Source organism: Anomaloglossus baeobatrachus, chromosome 1 (genome assembly GCF_048569485.1).
Source record: "Anomaloglossus baeobatrachus isolate aAnoBae1 chromosome 1, aAnoBae1.hap1, whole genome shotgun sequence".
Taxonomy (NCBI): Eukaryota; Metazoa; Chordata; class Amphibia; order Anura; family Aromobatidae; genus Anomaloglossus; species Anomaloglossus baeobatrachus.
The window spans coordinates 4,486,127-4,509,184 of NC_134353.1; the positions used below are offsets into that span (position 1 = coordinate 4,486,127).

General features: G+C 45.4%; 1 protein-coding gene across 1 annotated transcript in view; it reads left to right on the forward strand.

Moving 5' to 3' along the window:
• Positions 1-4,118, forward strand: part of TLX2 (T cell leukemia homeobox 2) — a 174,464-nt gene extending 170,346 nt beyond the window's left edge. Inside the window, exon 3 of the mRNA XM_075332345.1 lies at positions 3,748-4,118. Within this exon, the coding sequence (XP_075188460.1) occupies positions 3,748-3,937 (190 nt within the window). The 3' untranslated portion in view covers positions 3,938-4,118. The remainder of the gene's footprint in view (positions 1-3,747) is intronic.
• Positions 4,119-23,058: the final 18,940 nt, after the last annotated feature.

Genomic DNA, 23,058 nt, shown 5'->3' on the forward strand with positions numbered 1-23,058 from the left:
TGATCCTCATAGTGGTGACTGATCCTCATAGTGGAGACTGATTCTCATAGTGGAGACTGATCCTCATAGTGGAGACTGATCCTCATAGTGGAGACTGATCCTCATAGTGGAGACTGATCCTCATAGTGGAGACTGATTCTCATAGTGGAGACTGATTCTCATATTGGAGACTGGTCCTCATAGTGGAGACTGGTCCTCATAGTGGAGACTGGTCCTCATAGTGGAGACTGGTCCTCATAGTGGTGGCTGATCCTCATAGTGGAGGCTGGTCCTCATAGTGGAGACTGGTCCTCATAGTGGAGGCTGGTCCTCATAGTGGAGACTGGTCCTCATAGTGGAGACTGGTCCTCATAGTGGAGGCTGATCCTTATAGTGGTGACTGATTCTCATAGTGGTGACTGATTCTCATAGTGGTGACTGATCCTCATAGTGGAGGCTGATCCTCATAGTGGAGGCTGATTCTCATAGTGGAGGCTGATTCTCATAGTGGACGCTGATCCTCATAGTGGAGGCTGATCCTCATACTGGAGACTGATCCTCATAATGGAGACTGATCCTCATAGTGGAGACTGATCCTCATAGTGGAGACTGATTCTCATAGTGGAGACTGGTCCTCATAGTGGAGGCTGATCCTCATAGTGGAGACTGATCCTCATAGTGGAGACTGATCCTCATAGTGGAGACTGATCCTCATAGTGGAGACTGATCCTCATAGTGGAGGCTGATCCTCATAGTGGTGACTGATCCTCATAGTGGAGACTGATTCTCATAGTGGAGACTGATCCTCATAGTGGAGACTGATCCTCATAGTGGAGACTGATCCTCATAGTGGAGACTGATCCCCATAGTGGAGACTGATCCTCATAGTGGAGACTGATCCTCATAGTGGAGACTGATTCTCATAGTGGAGACTGGTCCTCATAGTGGAGACTGATCCTCATAGTGGAGACTGATCCTCATAGTGGAGACTGATCCTCATAGTGGAGACTGATCCTCATAGTGGAGACTGATCCTCATAGTGGAGACTGATCCTCATAGTGGAGACTGATCCTCATAGTGGAGACTGATTCTCATAGTGGAGACTGGTCCTCATAGTGGAGGCTGATTCTCATAGTGGAGGCTGATCCTCATAGTGGAGACTGGTCCTCATAGTGGTGACTGATCCTCATAGTGGTGACTGATCCTCATAGTGGAGACTGGTCCTCATAGTGGTGAGTGATCCTCATAGTGGAGACTGATCCTCATAGTGGAGACTGATCCTCATAGTGGAGACTGATCCTCATAGTGGAGACTGATCCTCATAGTGGTGACTGATCCTCATAGTGGAGACTGATCCTCATAGTGGAGACTGATCCTCATAGTGGAGGCTGATCCTCATAGTGGAGACTGATCCTCATAGTGGAGACTGATCCTCATAGTGGAGACTGATCCTCATAGTGGAGACTGGTCCTCATAGTGGTGACTGATCCTCATAGTGGAGACTGATCCTCATAGTGGTGACTGATCCTCACAGTGGTGGCTGATCCTCATAGTGGAGACTGATCCTCATAGTGGTGACTGATCCTCATAGTGGTGAGTGATCCTCATAGTGGAGACTGATCCTCATAGTGGAGACTGATCCTCATAGTGGAGACTGATTCTCATAGTGGAGGCTGATCCTCATAGTGGAGACTGATTCTCATAGTGGAGGCTGATCCTCATAGTGGAGACTGATTCTCATAGTGGAGGCTGATCCTCATAGTGGAGACTGATTCTCATAGTGGAGACTCATCCTCATAGTGGTGACTGATCCTCATAGTGGAGACTGATCCTCATAGTGGAGACTGATCCTCATAGTGGAGACTGATCCTCATAGTGGAGACTGGTCCTCATAGTGGAGACTGATTCTCATAGTGGAGGCTGATCCTCATAGTGGAGACTGGTCCTCATAGTGGTGACTGATCCTCATAGTGGAGGCTGATTCTCATAGTGGAGGCTGATCCTCATAGTGGAGACTGGTCCTCATAGTGGTGACTGATCCTCATAGTGGTGACTGAGCCTCATAGTGGAGGCTGATCCTCATAGTGTTGACTGATCCTCATAGTGGAGACTGATCCTCATAGTGGAGACTGATCCTCATAGTGGAGACTGATCCTCATAGTGGAGACTGATCCTCATAGTGTTGACTGATCCTCATAGTGGAGACTGATCCTCATAGTGGAGACTGATCCTCATAGTGGAGACTGGTCCTCATAGTGGAGACTGATCCTCATAGTGGAGACTGATCCTCATAGTGGAGACTGATCTTCATAGTGGAGACTGATCCTCATAGTGGAGACTGATCCTCATAGTGGAGACTGGTCCTCATAGTGGAGACTGATCCTCATAGTGGTGACTGATCCTCATAGTGGTGACTGATCCTCATAGTGGAGGCTGATCCTCATAGTGGTGACTGATCCTCATAGTGGTGACTGATCCTCATAGTGGTGACTGATCCTCATAGTGGAGGCTGATCCTCATAGTGGAGACTGATCCTCATAGTGGAGGCTGATCCTCATAGTGGAGGCTGATCCTCATAGTGGATACTGATCTCAGTGGTGACTAATCCTCATAGTGGTGACTGATCCTCATAGTGGAGGCTGATCCTCATAGTGGAGGCTGATCCTCATAGTGGAGACTGATCCTCATAGTGGTGACTGATCCTCATAGTGTAGACTGATCCTCATAGTGGAGACTGATCCTCATAGTGGAGGCTGATCCTCATAGTGGAGGCTGATCCTCATAGTGGAGACTGATCCTCATAGTGGAGGCTGATCCTCATAGTGGAGGCTGATCCTCATAGTGGAGACTGATCCTCATAGTGGAGACTGATCCTCATAGTGGAGACTGATCCTCATAGTGGAGGCTGATCCTCATAGTGGAGGCTGATCCTCATAGTGGAGACTGATCCTCATAGTGGAGGCTGATCCTCATAGTGGAGGCTGATCCTCATAGTGGAGATTGGTCCTCATAGTGGAGGCTGATCCTCATAGTGGAGACTGATCCTCAGAGTGGAGACTGATCCTCATAGTGGAGACTGATCCTCATAGTGGAGACTGATCCTCATAGTGGAGGCTGATCCTCATAGTGGAGGCTGATCCTCATAGTGGAGGCTGATCCTCATAGTGGAGGCTGATCCTCATAGTGGAGATTGGTCCTCATAGTGGAGGCTGATCCTCATAGTGGAGGCTGATCCTCATAGTGGAGGCTGATCCTCATAGTGGAGACTGATCCTCATAGTGGAGGCTGATCCTCATAGTAGAGGCTGATCCTCATAGTGGAGGCTGATCCTCATAGTGGAGGCTGATCCTCATAGTAGAGGCTGATCCTCATAGTGGAGGCTGATCCTCATAGTGGAGGCTGATCCTCATAGTAGAGGCTGATCCTCATAGTAGAGGCTGATCCTCATAGTGGAGGCTGATCCTCATAGTGGAGACTGATCCTCATACGTTCCCATTATCTGTATTCTGAGTAGTAATGGGACAGTTTTTCAGTTTTTGCTTTGTCCTAATGATTTTAGGTAGTGAAGAACGCGTACCTGAAACGCGTCTCCCGTGTATCTTTATGGGACTATACTTTTTCACTTCTGCCATTTATTACCTGTAAGCGATGGAATTTATAGATTTTTAAGAGTATTTTTTCTATATAAAATAGTAAATGTTATCTTTTATCTATTGTGTCGCTGGATTCTGCTCTTTCATTATACAATGATTGTATTTGTGTCCTCAGACGTCAGACAGCGGAAGAAAGGGAATCTGAGCGACAGCAGACAAATCGTATGATGATGCAGCTTCAGCAAGAAGCCTTCCAGAAAAGTCTACAGCAGTCTCTTCCCCGAGACCCCCTATGTTCTCATAACTCCTCGCTGTGCGCATTGCAGAACCTACAGCCATGGGCAGACGAGACCGCCAGCTTGTGACTTACTGTGGGGACATCAAGGACATATGAGGTACAAGATGTGATGATCTGATGTTCTCCATGAGGCCAGGATTTTGTATGGACGTCTCAGACTCTGCTCAGCACAACGTCTGATATTCATGAGAAATGTGGACAATATTGACTATTCACATCCACAAGTAGAGCGTGGACGATGAGGAAAGGGAAGAAAGACCTTGTATTTTTTACAGCGGATCTTCATCTTCTCAGCATTTCTGTTTGGTTATGATGAGGATGACGTGGTCATCTCTGTCTCCGTCCTTTCCTAAATCTCCTCCATTATCTCCATTCTTTGAGAAAATGAATAAGATTAAATGCCCCCTCCATTACGTCCTTTATCTACATCCTCTCCATCATTTTATTCTTCTTCATCTCCACCTTCTCCATCATTTTATTCTTCTTCATCTCCACCTTCTCCATCATTTTATTCTTCTTCATCTGCACCTTCTCCATCATTTTATTCTTCTTCATCTCCATCTTCTCCATGATTTTATTCTTCTTCATCTCCACCTTCTCCATCATTTTATTCTTCTTCATCTCCACCTTCTCCATCATTTTATTCTTCTTCATCTCCATCTTCTCCATCATTTTATTCTTCTTCATCTCCACCTTCTCCATCATTTTATTCTTCTTCATCTCCACCTTCTCCATCATTTTATTCTTCTTCATCTCCACCTTCTCCATCATTTTATTCTTCTTCATCTCCACCTTCTCCGTCATTTTATTCTTCTTCATCTCCATCTTCTCCATCATTTTATTCTTCTTCATCTCCACCTTCTCCGTCATTTTATTCTTCTTCATCTCCACCTTCTCCATCATTTTATTCTTCTTCATCTCCACCCTCTCCGTCATTTTATTCTTCTTCATCTCCACCTTCTCCATCATTTTATTCTTCTTCATCTCCACCCTCTCCATCATTTTATTCTTCTTCATCTCCACCTTCTCCATCATTTTATTCTTCTTCATCTCCATCTTCTCCGTCATTTTATTCTTCTTCATCTCCACCCTCTCCATCATTTTATTCTTCTTCATCTCCACCTTCTCCATCATTTTATTCTTCTTCATCTCCATCTTCTACGTCATTTTATTATTCTTCATCTCCACCTTCACCATCATTTTATTCTTCTTCATCTCCACCTTCTCCGTCATTTTATTCTTCTTCATCTCCATCTTCTCCATCATTTTATTCTTCTTCATCTCCATCTTCTCCATCATTTTATTCTTCTTCATCTCCATCTTCTACGTCATTTTATTCTTCTTCATCTCCACCTTCTCCATCATTTTATTCTTCTTCATCTCCACCTTCTCCATCATTTTATTCTTCTTCATCTCCACCTTCTCCATCATTTTATTCTTCTTCATCTCCACCTTCACCATCATTTTATTCTTCTTCATCTCCATCTTCTACGTCATTTTATTATTCTTCATCTCCACCTTCACCATCATTTTATTCTTCTTCATCTCCATCTTCTCCATCATTTTATTCTTCTTCATCTCCACCTTCTCCGTCATTTTATTCTTCTTCATCTCCACCTTCTCCATCATTTTATTCTTCTTCATCTCCACCTTCTCCATCATTTTATTCTTCTTCATCTCCACCCTCTCCATCATTTTATTCTTCTTCATCTCCACCTTCTCCATCATTTTATTCTTCTTCATCTCCACCTTCTCCATCATTTTATTCTTCTTCATCTCCATCTTCTCCATGATTTTATTCTTCTTCATCTCCACCTTCTCCATCATTTTATTCTTCTTCATCTCCATCTTTTCCGTCATTTTATTCTTCTTCATCTCCACCTTCTCCATCATTTTATTCTTCTTAATCTCCACCTTCACCATCATTTTATTCTTCTTCATCTCCACCTTCTCCGTCATTTTATTCTTCTTCATCTCCATCTTCTCCATCATTTTATTCTTCTTCATCTCCACCTTCTCCATCATTTTATTCTTCTTCATCTCCACCTTCTCCGTCATTTTATTCTTCTTCATCTCCACCTTCTCCATCATTTTATTCTTCTTCATCTCCACCTTCTCCATCATTTTATTCTTCTTAATCTCCACCTTCACCATCATTTTATTCTTCTTCATCTCTACCTTCTCCGTCATTTTATTCTTCTTCATCTCCATCTTCTACGTCATTTTATTCTTTTTCATCTCCATCTTCTCCATCATTTTATTCTTCTTCATCTCCACCCTCTCCATTATTTTATTCTTCTTCGTCTCCACCTTCTCCATCATTTTATTCTTCTTCATCTCCATCTTCTACGTCATTTTATTCTTCTTCATCTCCACCTTCTCCATCATTTTATTCTTCTTCATCTCCACCCTCTCCATCATTTTATTCTTCTTCATCTCCACCCTCTCCATCATTTTATTCTTCTTCATCTCCACCTTCTCCATCATTTTATTCTTCTTCATCTCCACCTTCTCCGTCATTTTATTCTTCTTCATCTCCACCTTCTCCATCATTTTATTCTTCTTCATCTCCACCCTCTCCATCATTTTATTCTTCTTCATCTCCACCTTCTCCGTCATTTTATTCTTCTTCATCTCCATCTTCTCCATCATTTTATTCTTCTTCATCTCCACCTTCTCCATCATTTTATTCTTCTTCATCTCCATCTTCTCCATCATTTTATTCTTCTTCATCTCCATCTTCTCCATCATTTTATTCTTCTTCATCTCCACCTTCTCCATCATTTTATTCTTCTTCATCTCCACCCTCTCCATCATTTTATTCTTCTTCATCTCCATCTTCTCCATCATTTTATTCTTCTTCATCTCCACCCTCTCCATCATTTTATTCTTCTTCATCTCCACCCTCTCCATCATTTTATTCTTCTTCATCTCCACCTTCTCCATCATTTTATTCTTCTTCATCTCCATCTTCTCCATCATTTTATTCTTCTTCATCTCCACCTTCTCCATCATTTTATTCTTCTTCATCTCCACCTTCTCCATCATTTTATTCTTCTTCATCTCCACCTTCTCCATCATTTTATTCTTCTTCATCTCCATCTTCTCCATCATTTTATTCTTCTTCATCTCCATCTTCTCCATCATTTTATTCTTCTTCATCTCCATCTTCTCCATCATTTTATTCTTCTTCATCTCCACCTTCTCCATCATTTTATTCTTCTTCATCTCCACCTTCTCCATCATTTTATTCTTCTTCATCTCCATCTTCTACGTCATTTTATTCTTCTTCATCTCCACCTTCTCCATCATTTTATTCTTCTTCATCTCCACCCTCTCCATCATTTTATTCTTCTTCATCTCCACCTTCTCCATCATTTTATTCTTCTTCATCTCCACCCTCTCCGTCATTTTATTCTTCTTCATCTCCATCTTCTCCATCATTTTATTCTTCTTCATCTCCACCCTCTCCATCATTTTATTCTTCTTCATCTCCACCTTCTCCATCATTTTATTCTTCTTCATCTCCATCTTCTCCATCATTTTATTCTTCTTCATCTCCACCCTCTCCATCATTTTATTCTTCTTCATCTCCACCTTCTCCATCATTTTATTCTTCTTCATCTCCACCCTCTCCATCATTTTATTCTTCTTCATCTCCACCTTCTCCATCATTTTATTCTTCTTCATCTCCACCTTCTCCATCATTTTATTCTTCTTCATCTCCACCTTCTCCATCATTTTATTCTTCTTCATCTCCATCTTTTCCATTATTTTATTCTTCTTCATCTCCACCTTCTCCATCATTTTATTCTTCTTCATCTCCATCTTCTACGTCATTTTATTCTTCTTCATCTCCATCTTCTCCATCATTTTATTCTTCTTCATCTCCACCTTCTCCATCATTTTATTCTTCTTCATCTCCACCTTCTCCATCATTTTATTCTTCTTCATCTCCACCCTCTCCATCATTTTATTCTTCTTCATCTCCATCCTCTCCATCATTTTATTCTTCTTCATCTCCACCTTCACCGTCATTTTATTCTTCTTCATCTCCACCCTCTCCATCATTTTATTCTTCTTCATCTCCATCCTCTCCATCATTTTATTCTTCTTCATCTCTACCTTCACCATCATTTTATTCTTCTTCATCTCCACCCTCTCCGTCATTTTATTCTTCTTCATCTCCACCTTCTCCATCATTTTATTCTTCTTCATCTCCACCTTCTCCATCATTTTATTCTTCTTCATCTCCACCCTCTCCATCATTTTATTCTTCTTCATCTCCACCTTCACCGTCATTTTATTCTTCTTCATCTCCATCTTCTACGTCATTTTATTCTTCTTCATCTCCACCTTCACCGTCATTTTATTCTTCTTCATCTCCACCCTCTCCATCATTTTATTCTTCTTCATCTCCACCCTCTCCGTCATTTTATTCTTCTTCATCTCCACCTTCTCCGTCATTTTATTCTTCTTCATCTCCACCCTCTCCATCATTTTATTCTTCTTCATCTCCACCCTCTCCATCATTTTATTCTTCTTCATCTCTACCTTCTCCATCATTTTATTCTTCTTCATCTCCACCTTCTCCGTCATTTTATTCTTCTTCATCTCCATCTTCTCCATCATTTTATTCTTCTTCATCTCCACCTTCACCGTCATTTTATTCTTCTTCATCTCCACCCTCTCCATCATTTTATTCTTCTTCATCTCCACCTTCACCGTCATTTTATTCTTCTTCATCTCCACCTTCTCCATCATTTTATTCTTCTTCATCTCCACCTTCTCCATCATTTTATTCTTCTTCATCTCCACCCTCTCCATCATTTTATTCTTCTTCATCTCCACCCTCTCCATCATTTTATTCTTCTTCATCTCCACCTTCACCGTCATTTTATTCTTCTTCATCTCCACCTTCTCCATCATTTTATTCTTCTTCATCTCCACCTTCTCCATCATTTTATTCTTCTTCATCTCCACCCTCTCCGTCATTTTATTCTTCTTCATCTCCACCCTCTCCATCATTTTATTCTTCTTCATCTCCACCTTCACCGTCATTTTATTCTTCTTCATCTCCATCTTCTCCATCATTTTATTCTTCTTCATCTCCACCTTTTCCATTATTTTATTCTTCTTCATCTCCACCCTCTCCATCATTTTATTCTTCTTCATCTCCACCCTCTCCATCATTTTATTCTTCTTCATCTCCACCCTCTCCGTCATTTTATTCTTCTTCATCTCCATCTTTTCTGTCATTTTATTCTTCTTCATCTCCACCTTCTCCGTCATTTTATTCTTCTTCATCTCCACCCTCTCCATCATTTTATTCTTCTTCATCTCCACCCTCTCCATCATTTTATTCTTCTTCATCTCTACCTTCTCCATCATTTTATTCTTCTTCATCTCCACCTTCTCCGTCATTTTATTCTTCTTCATCTCCATCTTCTCCATCATTTTATTCTTCTTCATCTCCACCTTCACCGTCATTTTATTCTTCTTCATCTCCACCCTCTCCATCATTTTATTCTTCTTCATCTCCACCTTCACCGTCATTTTATTCTTCTTCATCTCCACCTTCTCCATCATTTTATTCTTCTTCATCTCCACCTTCTCCATCATTTTATTCTTCTTCATCTCCACCCTCTCCATCATTTTATTCTTCTTCATCTCCACCCTCTCCATCATTTTATTCTTCTTCATCTCCACCTTCACCGTCATTTTATTCTTCTTCATCTCCACCTTCTCCATCATTTTATTCTTCTTCATCTCCACCTTCTCCATCATTTTATTCTTCTTCATCTCCACCTTCTCCATCATTTTATTCTTCTTCATCTCCACCCTCTCCATCATTTTATTCTTCTTCATCTCCACCTTTTCCATTATTTTATTCTTCTTCATCTCCACCCTCTCCATCATTTTATTCTTCTTCATCTCCACCCTCTCCATCATTTTATTCTTCTTCATCTCCACCTTTTCCATTATTTTATTCTTCTTCATCTCCACCCTCTCCGTCATTTTATTCTTCTTCATCTCCACCCTTTCCGTCATTTTATTCTTCTTCATCTCCACCTTCTCCATCATTTTATTCTTCTTCATCTCCATCTTCTCCGTCATTTTATTCTTCTTCATCTCCATCTTCTCTGTCATTTTATTCTTCTTCATCTCCACCCTCTCCATCATTTTATTCTTCTTCATCACCATCTTCTCCATCATTTTATTCTTCTTCATCTCCACCTTTTCCATTATTTTATTCTTCTTCATCTCCATCTTCTCCGTCATTTTATTCTTCTTCATCTCCACCCTCTCCATCATTTTATTCTTCTTCATCTCCACCTTCTCCATCATTTTATTCTTCTTCATCTCCACCCTCTCCGTCATTTTATTCTTCTTCATCTCCACCTTTTCCATTATTTTATTCTTCTTCATCTCCACCCTCTCCGTCATTTTATTCTTGTTCATCTCCACCCTCTCCGTCATTTTATTCTTCTTCATCTCCCCCCTCTCCGTCATTTTATTCTTCTTCATCTCCACCCTTTCCGTCATTTTATTCTTCTTCATCTCCACCTTCTCCGTCATTTTATTCTTCTTCATCTCCACCCTCTCCGTCATTTTATTCTTCTTCATCTCCACCCTCTCCGTCATTTTATTCTTCTTCATCTCCACCCTTTCCGTCATTTTATTCTTCTTCATCTCCACCTTTTCCATTATTTTATTCTTCTTCATCTCCACCCTCTCCGTCATTTTATTCTTCTTCATCTCCACCCTCTCCGTCATTTTATTCTTCTTCATCTCCACCCTCTCCGTCATTTTATTCTTCTTCATCACCACCCTTTCCGTCATTTTATTCTTCTTCATCTCCATCTTCTCCGTCATTTTATTCTTCTTCATCTCCACCTTCTCCGTCATTTTATTCTTCTTCATCTCCACCCTTTCCGTCATTTTATTCTTCTTCATCTCCACCCTCTCCATCATTTTATTCTTCTTCATCTCCACCCTCTCCGTCATTTTATTCTTCTTCATCTCCACCTTCTCCGTCATTTTATTCTTCTTCATCTCCATATCTCTTCCCTGTACCTTTTTAATCACCTTCATGTTCACCATTTCCTTTCTCCTCCATTTTCTTTTTCCTCTTCCTTTTCCTCTTCTTCTACTCCATCATCTCCAAGTTTCTTGTCTCTACCATTTATTTGACCCTGTTCTCCATCCCTCTCTATTTTCTTATCAATCTAATGTCATCTACCTCCTTGTCCTTCCGACTCCACTATGTTGGCCATGTCATCTCTTTCCTCACTCTGTGTCTTCCCCTCCACCCTCATATTCTGTCTCCTCTATACTTTCCTAATCTCTACCCTGGAGCTCCTTGTTCTTATGATTGTCTTAGTGATGATGGGGGACATGTGAGGTGCTCGTCTCTTCCATGTATAATGTGGATGACCTTCATCATGCTGCCTTTTATTGGACGTTTGGTGATGTAGAACATCTCCCCTCATTAGATCCCTCATTGACGACATCTCACTTCCTCCATGAAGATGAGTAGCGCTATCTTGTACATGTGATTGAAGATGGTTCCGATGGCTACTGACTGCCCCAGGTCTGGTCCCATTCCTGTCCTCTGACTCTCATGTTCTCGCTTGTTCTCTGCCCTTTTCCTGAACCCAATAAACGAGTATTTTTTATTTCTTCAGTCGTTTTTGTTCTCGCCCTAATGAGGCCCATCACCCAACACCAATGTTTCCTCTATGGCCCTGAGGATATTGGTGGGGCAGTAATGGACTTGGACACGGCTCCTTATGTAGAAGAGCATCCTTAAAGAATGAAATACGTAATGTGGTACAATCTCCCACATAAAAGGTTAGCCATTACTGAGCAGAGTTCAAATGTACTGTAAGCAGGAGTGTAACGCCCATACCGGCATCTCCTCACTGTCCTGCCCCCTTCCCTGGTGGAGACACCTGTATACTCACCCCCGATCTACCCTAGCACCCCGATTCCTGGATTATGGCTGTTTTCTGCAGTCAGTGTCAGTTCCTGGATTATGGCTGTTTTCTGCAGTCAATGTCAGTTCCTGGATTATGGCTGTTTTCTGCAGTCAATGTCAGTTTCTGGGTTATGGCTGTTTTTGTAGTCAATGACAGTTCCTGGATTATGGCTGTTTTCTGTAGTCAATGTCAGTTCCTGGATTATGGCTGTTTTCTGTATTCAATGACAGTTCCTGGATTATGGCTGTTTTCTGTAGTCAATGTCAGTTCCTGGATTATGGCTGTTCTCTGTAGTCAATGTCAGTTGCTGGATTATGGCTGTTTACTGTAGACAATGTCAGTTCCTGGATTATGGCTGGTTTCTGTAGTCAATGTCAGTTCATGGATTATGGCTGTTTTCTGTAGTCAATGTCAGTTGCTGAATTATGGCTGTTTTCTGTATTCAATGACAGTTCCTGGATTATGGCTGTTTTCTGTAGTCAATGTCAGTTCATGGATTATGGCTGTTTTCTGTAGTCAATGTCAGTTTCTGGATTGTGGCTGTTTTCTGTAGACAATGTCAGTTGCTGGATTATGGCTGTTTTCTGTAGTCAATGTCAGTTCATGGATTATGGCTGTTTTCTGTAGTCAATGTCAGTTGCTGAATTATGGCTGTTTTCTGTAGTCAATGTCAGTTGCTGGATTATGGCTGTTTTCTGTAGTCAATGTCAGTTGCTGAATTATGGCTGTTTTCTGTAGTCAATGTCAGTTCATGGATTATGGCTGTTTTCTGTAGTCAATGTCAGTTGCTGAATTATGGCTGTTTTCTGTATTCAATGACAGTTCCTGGATTATGGCTGTTTTCTGTAGTCAATGTCAGTTCATGGATTATGGCTGTTTTCTGTAGTCAATGTCAGTTTCTGGATTGTGGTTGTTTTCTGTAGACAATGTCAGTTGCTGGATTATGGCTGTTTTCTGTAGTCAATGTCAGTTCATGGATTATGGCTGTTTTCTGTAGTCAATGTCAGTTGCTGAATTATGGCTGTTTTCTGTAGTCAATGTCAGTTGCTGGATTATGGCTGTTTTCTGTAGTCAATGTCAGTTGCTGAATTATGGCTGTTTTCTGTAGTCAATGTCAGTTCCTGGATCCCCTTATAGACTGCAGATAATATGCAGCACGCCATACATGATATATTGTTCTATATACGGTGTGGACAATGAATGTGTAAGGTGCTGAATTGCCCCAGAACAGGTATTTATGTTCTGGAACCTTATTGAGGGGTGTAACTATCGTCACATGTATCATTATGAGCTGGAGGGCGCTGGTAAGGCTATGTGCACACAGTGCATTTTTCGCGGCGTTTTTGCGTGTTTTTCGGGTGTGTTTTTGGCCTCAAAACTGCATGACTCTGCTTCCCCAGCAAAGTCTATGAGTTTTCATTTTTGCTGTCCGCACACAACTTCTTTTTTTAAGCTGCATTTTTTAGCTTAAAAAAAATGGACATGTCAATTCTTTCCTGCGTTTTTCTGCGTTTTCCCCCCATGCAATGCATTGGAAAAACGCAGAAAAACGCAGAGATCAAAAACACAGCAAAACGCACCAAAAAACGCACCAAATCGCGGTAAAAGCGCATGCGTTTTTTGGCGCTTTTTTTGCCGTGGGTGCGTTTTTCTGTGTTTTTTAGCGGCCAAAAACGCAGCGTTAAAAAAAACGCAGCGTGTGCACATAGGCTGCTTTCACACTACATTTTTTTAACATGAACTTTTTTTAACGCAAAAACGGATCCAGTGCAGATGCGTTTTCATTTCAATGCACTTGCAATGGACTCGCGTTAACATGCATTCACCTGCGTTTGCGTGCGTTATGGTGAGGATCCAGCGACTTGCAATTTTTTAACTTTTTTCAAAAACGCTACTTGTAGCGTTTTTGAGCTGCGTCCAAATAATGCAAATCGCTGGATCCTGACTATACTGCATGCAAACGCATGTGAACGCTGCATGCTGATAGGCAGGATCCTGCTTGCTCTACTGAGCATGCCCAGAAACCAGCCTCGCGTGATTAGTCTCTCTCTCCACCTCCCTCTCGATCTCTCTCCACCTCCCTCCCCCTCCCTCTCTCTCCACTCTCCCCCACCTGAGAGCGGAGGACGCTCATAACCAAGATAAACATCGGGTAACCGCGGTCTTAATTACCCGATGTTTACCTTGGTTGCGTGTGCAGGGAGCAGACGCTCGTAACCAATGTAAATATCGGGTATCCAAGCAAGTTACCCGATGTTTACCTTGGTTACGAGCCTCCACAGCTGTTAGATGTCGGCTCCCAGTCCTTCACGTTCAGTTCCCCTCACTCCCGATCACATGACTTCAATGCCCGCCCATAAACTTCAAGTGACAGGATCCTGCAAAATAATTTCTTTGCAAAAACAGAATCTGCTTTTGCATCAAAAAAACGTTCATGACGCATGCTAAAAAAACATAGTGTGAAAGCAGCCTCAGTGACACTGGGACACATGGATATGACTCTAGGCTCTGGATGTTTGCACTGGGCTTTTACAGATGAAGAGGCGCATCGCGCATAGTAGGCGCAGTGCACGGCAGCCTGCTCTTTTTTGTCCTGGTGTCTCTTGGACGCATATAGCTTCCGTAGTGTGCAGCCGCATCTGAGTCATGTGGCACCCGGAATTGTTGGTGTTCCAAGGTGAAACGCACGCTGAGCAGCTGAAGCCGTGATCTGATTGGAGGAGATTTGTCCCGGAAGTGTTGTGTTCCAAGGGGGAACGCATGCTGAGCAGCTGAAGCCGCATCTGATTGGAGGAAATTTGTCCCGGAAGTGTTGTGTTCCAAGGTGGAACGCACGCTAAGCAGCTGCAGCCGTGATCTGATTGGAGGAGATTTGTCCCGGAAGTGTTGTCTTCCAAGGTGGAACGCACGCTGAGCAACTGAAGCCTTGGTCTGATTGGAGGAGACTTGTCCGGGTAGTAATTAGGGAGGGGTTTTCTTATAGTCCAAAGTCAGTCCACAGCAGTGTCTGGAGCAGGAGGTGGCCGAGGTTACAGCTTGCATTATGAGCTGCGGAGGGAGATGCTGGAGGCGTTCCCTTCTGCAGCCATACTTGTGTGACTGTGTAGAGCTTCTTTAGGCGCTGTGCAGCGAACCTTCTATATTTCTATCTGGGATGGACGTCACCTGAGCACAGCGCTCTCATTTATTCTCACAGGCTGGGCTTATTGCTGGGCTCTGGATCTATCTGTGCTTGTTTAGATGAGTATACATTGCAGGCGCAGTGTGTCCCTCTCTTCTGCTGCAGGTTCCAGGTGGAGCTTTACTTACCAGGGCTGTGTGAGCTGTAACACCCGGTGTGTGATTGGGCCACATAGAGGGGGATCTTCCTAATTCTGGGCTTATTGTTGGACTCTGGATCTATCTGTGCTTGGTCAGATGAGTATACATTGCAGGCGCAGTGTGTCCCTCTCCTCTGCTGCAGGTTCCAGGTGGAGCTTTACTTACCAGGGCTGTGTGAGCTGTAACACCCGGTGTGTGATTGGGCCACATAGAGGGGGATCTTCCTAATTCTGGGCTTATTGTTGGACTCTGGATCTATCTGTGCTTGGTCAGATGAGTATACATTGCAGGTGCAGTGTGTCCCTCTCTTCTGCTGCAGGTTCCAGGTGGAGCTTTACTTCCCAGGGCTGTGTGAGCTGTAACACCCGGTGTGTGATTGGCCACATAGAGGGGAATCTTCCTCAGTCTGGGCTTATTGTTGGACTCTGGATCTATCTGTGCTTGGTCAGAAGAGTATACATTGCAGGCGAAGTGTGTCCCTCTCCACTGCTGCAGGTTCCAGGTGGAGCTTTACTTCCCAGGGCAGTGTGAGCTGTAACACCCGGTGTGTGATTGGGCCACATAGAAGGGGATCTTCCTAATTCTAGGCTTATTACTGGACTCTGGATCTATCTGTGCTTGTTCAGATGAGCATACATTGCAAGTGCAGTGTGTCCCTCTCTTCTGCTGCAGGTTCCAGGTGGAGCTTTACTTCCCAGGGCTGTGTGAGCTGTAACACCCGGTGTGTGATTGGGCCACATAGAAGGGGATCTTCCTAATTCTAGGCTTATTACTGGACTCTGGATCTATCTGTGCTTGGTCAGATGAGTATACATTGCAGGCGCAGTGTGTCCCTCTCTTCTGCTGCAGGTTCCAGGTGGAGCTTTACTTCCCAGGGCTGTGTGAGCTGTAACACCCGGTGTGTGATTGGGCCACATAGAGGGGGATCTCCCTAATTCTGGGCTTATTGCTGGACTCTGGATAATTCTGTGCTTGTTCAGATGAGTATACATTGCAGGTGCAGTGTGTCCCTCTCTTCTGCTGCAGGTTCCAGGTGGAGCTTTACTTCCCAGGGCTGTGTGAGCTGTAACACCCTGTTTTGTGAATGGGCCACATAGAGGGGGATCTTCCTTATTCTGGGCTTATTGTTGGACTCTGGATCTATCTGTGCTTGGTCAGATGAGTATACATTGCAGGTGCAGTGTGTCCCTCTCTTCTGTTGCAGGTTCCAGGTGGAGCTTTACTTCCCAGGGCTGTGTGAGCTGTAACATCCGGTGTGTGATTGGGCCACATAGAGGGGGATCTCCCTTATTCTGGGCTTATTGCTGGACTCTGGATCATTCTGTGCTTGGTCAGATGAGTATACATTGCAAGCGGAGTGTGTCCCTCTCTTCTGCTGCAGGTTACAGGTGGAGCTTTACTTCCCAGGGCTGTGTGAGCTGTAACACCCGGTGTGTGATTGGGCCACATAGAGGGGGATCTTCCTAATTCTGGGCTTATTGTTGGACTCTGGATCTATCTGTGCTTGGTCAGATGAGTATAAATTGCAGGCGCAGTGTGTCCCTCTCTTCTTCTGCAGGTTCCAGATGGAGCTTTACTTCCCAGGGCTGTGTGAGCTGAAACACCCGGTGTGTGATTGGGCCACATAGAGGGGGATCTTCCTAATTCTGGGCTTAATACTGGACTCTGGATCTATCTGTGCTTGGTCAGATGAGTATACATTGCAGGCGCAGTGTGCCCCTCTCTTCTGCTGCAGGTTCCAGGTGGAGCTTTACTTCCCAGGGCTGTGTGAGCTGTAACACCCGGTGTGTGATTGGGCCACATAGAGGGGGATCTTCCTCAGTCTGGGCTTATTGTTGGACTCTGGATCTATCTGTGCTTGGTCAGATGAGTATACATTGCAGGTGCAGTGTGTCCCTCTCTTCTGCTGCAGGTTCCAGGTGGAGCTTTACTTCCCAGGGCTGTGTGAGCTGTAACATCCGGTGTGTGATTGGGCCACATAGAGGGGGATCTCCCTTATTCTGGGCTTATTGCTGGACTCTGGATCATTCTGTGCTTGGTCAGATGAGTATACATTGCAAGCGCAGTGTGTCCCTCTCTTCTGCTGCAGGTTCCAGGTGGAGCTTTACTTCCCAGGGCTGTGTGAGCTGTAACACCCGGTGTGTGATTGGGCCACATAGAGGGGGATCTTCCTAATTCTGGGCTTATTGTTGGACTCTGGATCTATCTGTGCTTGGTCAGATGAGTATAAATTGCAGGCGCAGTGTGTCCCTCTCTTCTTCTGCAGGTTCCAGATGGAGCTTTACTTCCCAGGGCTGTGTGAGCTGAAACACCCGGTGTGTGATTGGGCCACATAGAGGGGGATCTTCCTAATTCTGGGCTTAATACTGGACTCTGGATCTATCTGTGCTTGGTCAGATGAGTATACATTGCAGGCGCAGTGTGCCCCTCTCTTCTGCTGCAGGTTCCAGATGGAGCTTTACTTCCCAGGGCTGTGTGAGCTGTAACACCCGGTGTGTGATTGGGCCACATAGAGGGGGATCTTCCTCAGTCTGGGCTTATTGTTGGACTCTGGATCTATCTGTGCTTGGTCAGATGAGTATACATTGCAGGCGCAGTGTGTCCCTCTCTTCTCCTGCAGGTTCCAGGTGGAGCTTTACTTCCCAGGGCAATGTAAGCTGTAACACCCGGTGTGTGATTGGGCCACATAGAGGGGGATCTTCCTAATTCTGGGCTTATTGTTGGACTCTGGATCTACTGTGCTTGGTGAGATGAGTATACATTGCAGGCGCAGTGTGCCCTCTCTTCTGCTGCAGGTTCCAGGTGGAGCTTTACTTCCCAGGGCTGTGTGAGCTGTAACACCCGGTGTGTGATTGGGCCACATAGAGGGGAATCTTCCTAATTCTGGGCTTATTGCTGGACTCTGGATCTACTGTGCTTGGTGAGATGAGTATACATTGCAGGCGCAGTGTGCCCTCTCTTCTGCTGCAGGTTCCAGGTGGAGCTTTACTTCCCAGGGCTGTGTGAGCTGTAACACCCGGTGTGTGATTGGGCCACATAGAGGGGGATCTTCCTCAGTCTGGGCTTATTGTTGGACTCTGGATCTATCTGTGCTTGGTCAGATGAGTATACATTCCAGGCGCAGTGTGTCCCTCTCCTCTGCTGCAGGTTGCAGGTGGAGTTTTACTTCCCAGGGCTGTGTGAGCTGTAACACCCGGTGTGTGATTGGACCACATAGAGGGGAATCTTCCTAATTCTGGGCTTATTGTTGGACTCTGGAACAATCTGTGCTTGGTCAGTTGAGTATACATTGCAGGCGCAGTGTGTCCCTCTCCTCTGCTGCAGGTTCCAGGTGGAGCTTTAATTCCCAGGGCTGTGTGAGGTGTAACACCCGGTGTGTGATTGGGCCACATAGAGGGGAATCTTCCTAATTCTGGGCTTATTGCTGGACTCTGGATCTACTGTGCTTGGTCAGATGAGTATACATTGCAGGTGCAGTGTGTCCCTCTCCTCTGCTGTAGGTTCCAGGTGGAGCTTTAATTCCCAGGGCTGTGTGAGGTGTAACACCCGGTGTGTGATTGGGCCACATAGAGGGGGATCATCCTAATTCTGGGCTTATTGTTGGACTCTGGATCTATCTGTGCTTGGTCAGATGAGTATACATTGCAGGTGCAGTGTGTCCCTCTCTTCTGCTGCAGGTTCCAGGTGGAGCTTTACTTCCCAGGGCTGTGTGAGCTGTAACACCTGGTGTGTTATTGGGCCACATAGAGGGGAATCTTCCTAATTCTGGGCTTATTGTTGGACTCTGGATCTATCTGTGCTTGGTCAGATGAGTATACATTGCAGGCGCAGTGTGTCCCTCTCTTCTGCTGCAGGTTCCAGGTGGAGCTTTACTTCCCAGGGCTGTCTGAGCTGTAACACCCGGTGTGTGATTGGGCCACATAGAGGGGGACCTTCCTCAGTCTGGGCTTATTGTTTGACTCTGGATCTATCTGTGCTTGGTCAGATGAGTATACATTGCAGGCGCAGTGTGTCCCTCTCTTCTGCTGCAGGTTCCAGGTGGAGTTTTACTTCCCAGGGCTGTGTGAGGTGTAACACCCGGTGTGTGATTGGGCCACATAGAGGGGAATCTTCCTAATTCTGGACTTATTGTTGGACTCTGGATCTATCTGTGCTTGGTCAGATGAGTATACATTGCAGGCGCAGTGTGTCCCTCTCCTCTGCTGCAGGTTCCAGGTGGAGCTTTACTTCCCAGGGCTGTGTGAGGTGTAACACCCGGTGTGTGACTGGGCCACATAGAGGGGGATCTTCCTAATTCTGGGCTTATTGCTGCACTCTGGATGTATCTGTGCTTGGTCAGATGAGTTTACATTGCAAGCACAGTGTGTCCCTCTCTTCTGCTGCAGGTTCCAGGTGGAGCTTTACTTCCCAGGGCTGTGTGAGCTGTAACACCCGGTGTGTGATTGGGCCACATAGAGGGGGATCTTCCTCAGTCTGGGCTTATTGTTGGACTCTGGATCTATCTGTGCTTAGTCAGATGAGTATACATTTCAGGCACAGTGTGTCCCTCTCTTCTGCTGCAGGTTCCAGGTGGAGCTTTACTTCCCAGGGCTGTGTGAGCTGTAACACCCGGTGTGTGATTGGGCCACATAGAGGGGGATATTCCTCAGTCTGGGCTTATTGTTTGACTCTGGATCTATCTGTGCTTGGTCAGATGAGTATACATTGCAGGTGCAGTGTGTCCCTCTCTTCTGCTGAAGGTTCCAGGTAGAGCTTTACTTCCCAGGGCTGTGTGAGCTGTAACACCCGGTGTTTGATTGGGCCACATAGAGGGGGATCTTCCTAATTCTGGGCTTATTGTTGGACTCTGGATCTATGTGTGCTTGTCTAGATGAGTATACATTGCAGGTGCAGTGTGTCCCTCTCTTCTGCTGCAGGTTCCAGGTCGAGCTTTACTTCCCAGGGCTGTGTGAGCTGTAACACCCGGTGTGTGATTGGGCCACATAGAGGGGGATCTTCCTAATTCTGGGCTTATTGCTGGACTCTGGATCTATCTGTGCTTGGTCAGATGAGTATACATTGCAGGCGCAGTGTGTCCCTCTCTTCTGCTGCAGGTTCCAGGTGGAGCTTTACTTTCCAGGGCTGTGTGAGCAGTAACACCCGGTGTGTGATTGGCCACATAGAGGGGGATCTTCCTCAGTCTTGGCTTATTGTTGGACTCTGGATCTATCTGTGCTTGTTCAGATGAGTATACATTGCAGGTGCAGTGTGTCCCTCTCTTCTGCTGCAGGTTCCAGGTGGAGCTTTACTTCCCAGGGCTGTGTGAGCTGTAACACCCGGTGTGTGATTGGGCCACATAGAGGGGGATCTCCCTAATTCTGGGCTTATTGCTGGACTCTGGATCATTCTGTGCTTGTTCAGATGAGTATACATTGCAGGTTCAGTGTGTCCCTCTCTTCTGCTGCAGGTTCCAGGTGGAGCTTTACTTCCCAGGGCTGTGTGAGCTGTAACATCCAGTGTGTGATTGGGCCACATAGAGGGGGATCTCCCTAATTCTGGGCTTATTGCTGGACTCTGGATCATTCTGTGCTTGGTCAGATGAGTATACATTGCAAGCGCAGTCTGTCCCTCTCTTCTGCTGCAGGTTGCAGGTGGAGCTTTACTTCCCAGGGCTGTGTGAGCTGTAACACCCGGTGTGTGATTGGGCCACATAGAGGGGGATCTCCCTTATTCTGGGCTTATTGCTGGACTCTGGATCATTCTGTGCTTGGTCAGATGAGTATACATTGCAAGCGCAGTGTGTCCCTCTCTTCTGCTGCAGGTTCCAGGTGGAGCTTTACTTCCCAGGGCTGTGTGAGCTGTAACACCCGGTGTGTGATTGGGCCACATAGAGGGGGATCTTCCTAATTCTGGGCTTATTGTTGGACTCTGGATCTATCTGTGCTTGGTCAGATGAGTATACATTGCAGGTGCAGTGTGTCCCTCTCTTCTGCTGCAGGTTCCAGGTGGAGCTTTACTTCCCAGGGCTGTGTGAGCTGTAACACCCGGTGTGTGATTGGGCCACATAGAGGGGGATCTTCCTCAGTCTGGGTTTATTGTTGGACTCTGGATCTATCTGTGCTTGGTCAGATGAGTATAAATTGCAGGCGCAGTGTGTCCCTCTCTTCTTCTGCAGGTTCCAGATGGAGCTTTACTTCCCAGGGCTGTGTGAGCTGTAACACCCGGTGTGTGATTGGGCCACATAGAGGGGGATCTTCCTAATTCTGGGCTTAATACTGGACTCTGGATCTATCTGTGCTTGGTCAGATGAGTATACATTGCAGGCGCAGTGTGTCCCTCTCTTCTGCTGCAGGTTCCAGGTGGAGCTTTACTTCGCAGGGCTGTGTGAGCTGTAACACCCGGTGTGTGATTGGGCAACACAGAGGGGAATCTTCCTCAGTCTGGGCTTATTGCTGGGCTCTGGATCTATCTGTGCTTGGTCAGATGAGTATACATTGCAGGGGCAGTGTGCCCTCTCTTCTGCTGCAGGTTCCAGGTGGAGCTTTACTTCCCAGGGCTGTGTGAGGTGTAACACCCGGTGTGTGATTGGGCAACACAGAGGGGAATCTTCCTCAGTCTGGGCTTATTGCTGGGCTCTGGATCTATCTGTGCTTGGTCAGATGAGTATACATTGCAGGGGCAGTGTGCCCTCTCTTCTGCTGCAGGTTCCAGGTGAAGCTTTACTTCCCAGGGCTGTGTGAGCTGCAACACCCAGTGTGTGATTGGGCCACATAGAGGGGGATCTTCCTAATTCTGGGCTTATTGTTGGACTCTGGATCTATCTGTGCTTGGTCAGATGAGTAGACATTGCAGGCACAGTGTGTCCCTTCCTTCTGCTGCAGGTTCCAGTTGGAGCTTTACTTCCCAGGGCTGTGTGAGCTGTAACACCCGGTGTGTGATTGGCTACATAGAGGGGAATCTTCCTCAGTCTGGACTTATTGTTGGACTCTGGATTTATCTGTTTCTGGTCAGATGAGTATACATTGCAGGCGCAGTGTGTCCCTCTCTTCTGCTGCAGGTTCCAGGTGGAGCTTTACTTCCCAGGGCTGTGTGAGCTGTAACACCCGGTGTGTGATTGGCCACATAGAGGGGGATCTTCCTCAGTCTGGGATTATTGTTGGACTCTGGATCTATCTGTGCTTGGTCAGATGAGTATACATTGCAGGCGCAGTGTGTCCCTCTCTTCTGCTGCAGGTTCCAGGTGGAGTTTTACTTCCCAGGGCTGTGTGAGGTGTAACACCCGGTGTGTGATTGGGCCACATAGAGGGGAATCTTCCTAATTCTGGACTTATTGTTGGACTCTGGATCTATCTGTGCTTGGTCAGATGAGTATACATTGCAGGCGCAGTGTGTCCCTCTCCTCTGCTGCAGGTTCCAGGTGGAGCTTTACTTCCCAGGGCTGTGTGAGGTGTAACACCCGGTGTGTGACTGGGCCACATAGAGGGGGAACTTCCTAATTCTGGGCTTATTGCTGCACTCTGGATGTATCTGTGCTTGGTCAGATGAGTTTACATTGCAAGCACAGTGTGTCCCTCTCTTCTGCTGCAGGTTCCAGGTGGAGCTTTACTTCCCAGGGCTGTGGGAGCTGTAACACCCGGTGTGTGATTGGGCCACATAGAGGGGGATCTTCCTCAGTCTGGGCTTATTGTTGGACTCTGGATCTATCTGTGCTTAGTCAGATGAGTATACATTTCAGGCACAGTGTGTCCCTCTCTTCTGCTGCAGGTTCCAGGTGGAGCTTTACTTCCCAGGGCTGTGTGAGCTGTAACACCCGGTGTGTGATTGGGCCACATAGAGGGGGATATTCCTCAGTCTGGGCTTATTGTTTGACTCTGGATCTATCTGTGCTTGGTCAGATGAGTATACA